At 45.1% G+C, this 6655-nt stretch overlaps 2 protein-coding genes across 2 annotated transcripts in view; both read left to right on the forward strand.

The window, feature by feature from the left end:
- grcc10 (gene rich cluster, C10 gene) overlaps positions 1 to 3739 on the forward strand; it is a 6488-nt gene extending 2749 nt beyond the window's left edge. Inside the window, exons 2-3 of the mRNA XM_041235416.1 lie at positions 147 to 323; positions 3343 to 3739. Coding sequence (XP_041091350.1) covers positions 147 to 323; positions 3343 to 3482 — 317 coding nt within the window. The 3' untranslated portion in view covers positions 3483 to 3739. The remainder of the gene's footprint in view (positions 1 to 146; positions 324 to 3342) is intronic.
- Positions 1 to 6655, forward strand: part of LOC121304304 (zinc finger protein OZF-like) — a 727904-nt gene that overhangs the window by 332830 nt on the left and 388419 nt on the right. The gene's annotated exons all lie outside the window — the stretch shown is intronic.

The following is a 6655-nucleotide window of genomic DNA, read 5'->3' on the forward strand; positions in this document are numbered from 1 at the left end:
GATATTCGTGTCTCTCAGTGGTCCTGTATTGATGATATTCGTGCCTCAGTGGTCCTGTATTGATGATATTCGTGTCTCAGTGGTCCTGTATTGATGATATTCGTGTCTCTCAGTGGTCCTGTATTGATGATATTCGTGTCTCTCAGTGGTCCTGGCGGAGGTGCTCAAGGCTCTGGGCTCCCCCGACAGCGAGGCTCGGCTGCAGGAGGCTCGCGAGAGCGCCTGCAATGACATGGGGAAGATGCTGCAGTTCGTGTTGCCCGTGGCGACCCAGATCCAGCAGGAAGTCATCAAGTCGTACGGCTTCAGCAACGACGGCGAAGGTAGGCATCCCATAATGATCCAAACCCTCTCAAACAGGGATTCAGTGCAGCCCCCTTCTGGCAGCATCGAGGTGGACACACTGTGCTGATGCCCCTGTGGCATGTTTGTAATGGGAGGGCAGTCTGGGTCAAACAAGCTCAGAAGAATGTCCCTGTTAGAGTTAACCCGGTATCACAGAATACAAGAAACAATTTACACACAGTGTCGTTTCAATGAGGATTTACTTAAACCTATAACTTTCATTACTGTGTTGATCCCCAGGCCCCTCTGGAGTTTAGAATAGGGAATCAGCACTGTGTGAGAGCCAGTGCAGAGACTAACAAGAGCATGTGTGTGTCTCTGTGTGCGTTTGTGTGTGTGACTCTCTGTGCTGTGTGTCTCTCTCTGCATATGTGTTTGTGTCTCTTTGTGTGTGTGTGTGTGTGTGTGTGTGTGTGTGTGTCGCTCTCATTGTGTGTCTGTGTGTGTGTCTCTCTCTCCATGTTGCTTTGTGTGTGTCTCTCTCTCTCTCTCTCTCTCTCTGTGTCTCTCTGTCTGTCTATGTGTGTCCCCTCTCTCTTGCAAACAGATAAAAAAAAAAACATGAAGTGTGTAAAAGAAAAAAAAAAACATCGGTGTGTTAATTTTGAAGAAACTAACCCTATGTTCTAACACAGTTTCATTTCTTCCCACTGCTCAGTTCATGTCTCGTGGACTCTATTGCATTTGAACTATATGGAAATCTCAAAAGTAGAGTGGTATTTTGACTGGTAATATTTCTATTACATTGTATTATTTCCATTTTTAATTAAAACATAGTAATATTTTATATAAAACATCTCATTTAACCATTAAATCAATCCGGTCACATCCAACTTTTAAAATAATTTGTTCAATAGACAACACACAGCCTCTGTGTTCGTTACTCACAGCCTAACTGTGGCTGCTGCTGTGAGCAAAAGAGCAAATCAGCGAAACTTTCTCTCATTCTACTGGAGAGGAATGCGCCGATCCCTGTCACTGGAGAGGAATGCGCCGATCCCTGTCACTGGAGAGGAATGCGCCGATCCCTGTCGCTGGAGAGGAATGCGCCGATCCCTGTCGCTGGAGAGGAATGCGCCGATCCCTGTCGCTGGAGAGGAATGCGCCGATCCCTGTCGCTGGAGAGGAATGCGCCGATCCCTGTCGCTGGAGAGGAATGCTGGAGAGGAATGCGCCGATCCCTGTCGCTGGAGAGGAATGCGCCGATCCCTGTCGCTGGAGAGGAATGCGCCGATCCCTGTCGCTGGAGAGGAATGCGCCGATCCCTGTCGCTGGAGAGGAATGCGCCGATCCCTGTCGCTGGAGAGGAATGCGCCGATCCCTGTCGCTGGAGAGGAATGCGCCGATCCCTGTCGCTGGAGAGGAATGCGCCGATCCCTGTCGCTGGAGAGGAATGCGCCGATCCCTGTCACTGGAGAGGAATGCGCTGATCCCTAAGAAAGCAGCTTTTTCAGAGGTTTGCTTCGGATTCAAATCAACAGACACTCGCAGTAACCATCATTTATAAAGTGTGTTTGACGGCTGTGGCAGCGAAAGGAGGCAATGCATCCAATCTGTTTCGTCACCTGAAGCAAGGACGCCCTATTCAATACAGTAAAGGACATGAGCCTACTAAATAAATCAGCTGCCAAAAAAGGCAAAATACAAACCCCTGTCTCAGAATCATTTTCAAATGTTGTACCATATGAACCAAGCAGTAAACGATGGCAACAAATCACACTGCAAAAGATACGGTTCCTGTCTACACTGAAGAAAAAGAAGGTTTTATCAAGTTGTTGAAAACGATCAGCTAGAAATACAAACTCCCAAGTCGCAAGTATTTTTCACAGACTGCTTTGCCAGTCTTCCTGGGGTCTGAGAGAAGAGCAGGAAATCTGCATCGCTACAGACAACAGATCAAACATTGTCAAAGCGACAGAACTAAATGCCAGGCCTGGACTTCAATTTTTTGGACACAGGCTTCACCTTGCGACTGGTAGATCTTATTTTTAATATTGAATATGAAATTATATTGACAAATAACCTGTTCAAACAGACCGGGCTGATCATTGATATCATAGAAATGTTGAAGAGAGTGGGGTTGAGGCTCCATTTTGGGGTTTCTTTAGGTAGAGGACAGTTTGACAGTGGTCTGGTAGGTAGGACTGAGGTTTTACTCTTGGTGCATTTAAGTTATTGCTGTCCAGGTCTGTTATGGCATAGTCAATGCCACTGCTGCCCAGTTGGGGGTTAAATGTGAGTCTGCCAAGAGAGTCATTCGTCACTCTCCCATTCACAATGCACACCCCCAGACTCTTACACGGACCCGTCACTCTCCCATTCACAATGCACACCCCCAGACTCTTACACAGAGACCCCTCACTCTCCCATTCACAATGCACATCCCCAGACTCTTACACGGACCCGTCACTCTCCCATTCACAATGCACACCCCCAGACTCTTACACAGACTCTCCCATTCACAATGCACCCCCCAGACTCACTCTCCCATTCACAATGCACACCCCCAGACTCTTACACAGAGACCCCTCACTCTCCCATTCACAATGCACACCCCCAGACTCTTACACAGAGACCCGTCACTCTCCCATTCACAATGCACACCCCCAGACTCTTACACAGAGACCCCTCACTCTCCCATTCACAATGCACACCCCCAGACTCTTACACGGACCCGTCACTCTCCCATTCACAATGCACACCCCCAGACTCTTACACAGAGACCCCTCACTCTCCCATTCACAATGCACACCCCCAGACTCTTACACAGCTCAAACAGTTTCTTACCACAGTTTATCTGGCACGAGTCTGTGTGTGTCTGTGTGCGTCTCCTTGTCTGTGTGTATCTCTCTCTGAGTCTGTGAGTCTCTCTCACTGTGCGAGCGTCTCTCTCACTGTGCAAGTGTGTGCATCTTTGTGTGTCTCTCTCTCTCTCTCTCTCTCTCTCTCTTTCTCTCTGTGTTACTGACAGGCTTCTTTATTTGTGTTTGTTTTTAGGCGTCCTGAAATTTGCCCGGCTCGTGAAGGCGTATGAAACTCAGGACCCTGAAATTGCTGCCATGTCACTCAAACTGAAGTCCCTGTTCCTGCCGCCCATGACAGCCCCACCCCTCGGAGGAGGAGTCCCGTCGTCATAGGGATAGAGGGGAGAGTCATCACAGTAGCCCAGTCCAGCAGTCCTGTCTCTCCCTCCTCTCCTCTCGCTCTCCGCAGCAGCCCTGACATTTCCAGTGGCCTCTGTTTTAGTTTAAATTTCCAGTCATTGCTCTATTTTCTATTTATATTACTGAATCTGACTGAATCTGTCTTGCTGTCTGTTTCCCAGGAATGTTTGCAAGTTCACATTGTTCTTGGATAGGTCAAATAAAAAAATATAAAAATAAAAAAAGATAATAATTATAAACACTTATTTCTCCAGCCCATGTAAGGCACCTGTATTCTCCACGGGCCAGTTTTTAAAACACACACCCTGTCACAAAAAGGTGCTGTAATACACACACACAGTCACAAGGTGCATCTATATATACTGTTGTGCTGGGATTCAATTACTAATCAATCATTCACTTGAATCCCAGCACGTGAACTAATTTGTGCAATCCTGTGCTCACATGCTCACCACATCAAACACTTTAAATGCAGGTGAAGTGAAGTGCAATCCCTGTGCCTAAATACAACTATATATTTTAAATCACTCGTGCTACACAGACCCATTTATATCCTGTGCACCAATACCTGTACACCAACATTAACACACGCAACACAAAACACAAAATCCACACATGGGAGGGGCACACTGCCACAGGGGGTAAGACTCAAGTTGAGACACAGGGCAAGATGAGTCGAAGATGAGTCGAGTTGAGATGGGTAAGACTCAAGTCGAGTTGAGACACGGGAGTCGAGACTGAGATGCCAAACTCAAGTCCAGTCACAGAGTTTGCTCGAGTCGAGTTGAGTCACCTATCTGGCTTGGTTAGTTCTGACAGTTTGAGACTGTTTGATTTATGCATTTTACAGGAGATTACAGGTAACAACAAAAGAACATTTCAATTATAAATGCAGAATTGAGATGCACAATACTGTGCTCATACTTGCCCCATTGATGTTCGCCATTCAAGGTCCACGGTTTCAGTGACCCTTAAGAGGCCCCTTTACCTATGCCCAGTTGCATGTACAGTAATGTAACCACAAAACAAAGAATGTATTGAACCATTTATTCACAGTTTTACTGATGGCAGCCTGAGTGTTTTTCACTTTTTCTCAAGAGAAACTCCCTGATAGTTTTTCAGATACCTTATCATTACAAAAGGACATTTTGTGGCATTTAATTTGATATTTGATACAGCAAGCTTTCTTCTAAGCTTAAAACACAGCAGTTACAAAGGAAAACAGAACAAATAAAGTGACTGAGGCAAAATCAGAGTTTAAAAACCATTGCATATTGGCACATGTATACTCCAGTTCAAAATCAGTAAACTCAACCAAACGTGCTTAATATTGCAGAAAGAAATTTACTTTGAAAGGGTAGGAGACCCAGCAGTGGGTGTGTGTAATAACGGATCACTTCTTAAAAATTCATTGAAAACAATGCAGTTCCGTCCTCAACCTCCTTGAGTCTGGCAGTGTTCATTGTGCCTGTTCCCAGAATCATGCTGCTGTGGTCTGGCCTGCCCTTTTTTTTTAAATAAATGTATTCTTTAAAAAAACAAAACAAAACAAAAAAAAACTTTAAAACATCTTCCCAGGATACTAATCCCGATGTATTAAGTGAATCAAACTCGTGACTCACTCAATTCGGGAATTCTGCAAAAACAAACACGACTGCGCACCAGCTTCCCTGATCAGCTGCGCCGTGTGCTTAAGAACCAGCGGCTGCAGACGGGTACGGACGCGTAAAAAACATCAAAACTAACATAAGCACACTGGTTACAGGTCCGGAGAGGTGTGTGCTTCATGTACAGTGCCTTATTATAAATTTCTTGTGCAAAACATGTTTTTTTTTTTTTATTAAGTTAATAAGCTTGTACACGATTGCACTTTAGCAAAATATTTTATAGTATAAAGTTATGTGAATATACATTAAACCAGACAGCAAGAACTAAACCCCTATTTTTTCTACCGCATTTAAGTTTTAAGCTTAAGTAAATAATAATAAATAAAGACCAAAAACGATGTCAGGTGCTTGTTTTAGATGGAGTTTATTTTAGTTTGGTGTTGCTTGGTGCTGGCAGGCTTGCTTGCTGCCTCCCTGTCTTGTCCGTGACGCGCACAGGGGCTCTGGGTCCCCCCTCCACGCTGCCGCCGCTCATCTCTGCCTGTGTGTCGTGTGTTCCTCTCACTTCTAAAGATTTGGCGCTTGCACGCAGCAGAAGGGCTGCGGTGATTGAAAACGAAACTGATCTTGTCATTTATTTCATCATAGACTATGACTCGAGTCGAGACTTTCGAGCTGAGACACGAGTCGAGCCGAGTCAATGAAAATTGCGACTCACACACTATCACAAACACTCACACTCACACACTATCACAAACACTCACACACTATCACAAACACTCACACACTATCACAAACACTCACACACTATCACAAACACTCACACTCACACACTATCACAAACACTCACACACAATCACACTCACAAACACACACACTATCACACTCACACACTATCACAAACACTCACACACCATCACAAACACTCACACACTATCACACACACTCACACACTATCACAAACACTCACACACACACACACACACACACACTCACACACTATCACAAACACTCACACACTATCACAAACACTCACACACTATCACAAACACTCACACTCACACACTATCACAAACACTCACACACCATCACACTCACACACTATCACAAACACACTCACACACTATCACAAACACTCACACTCACACACTATCACAAACACACACACTATCACAGACACACACACACTCACGAACACTCTCACTGACACTTCTGTAAAATATGTTTCATGGTGTATTTACTTCAAAGAAAGAAACTCAAGTCAAGCTGATAAACGGTTTCTCCAGGGCACTGTAGAAAGCACTGCTAGTCCCAGGCAGGTGTCTACAGGTAGTCGACTTCCTTCCCTCCAGTTCTGTTTTACCTTCTAGACTAGAGTTCTGGACGAGCATCTTGAAATCCTGTCTGCCGAATAAAACAGGTTCTAGAAAGTTATACCTCTGCCTGAATCATTGGTACAGCCGTCTGTGTGTGTGTGTGTGTGTCTGTATGCATGTCTGTGTGTGTGTGTGTGTGTGTGTGTGTGTGTGTGTGTGTGTG

This window comes from Polyodon spathula, chromosome 37 (genome assembly GCF_017654505.1).
Source record: "Polyodon spathula isolate WHYD16114869_AA chromosome 37, ASM1765450v1, whole genome shotgun sequence".
Lineage (NCBI taxonomy): Eukaryota > Metazoa > Chordata > Actinopteri > Acipenseriformes > Polyodontidae > Polyodon > Polyodon spathula.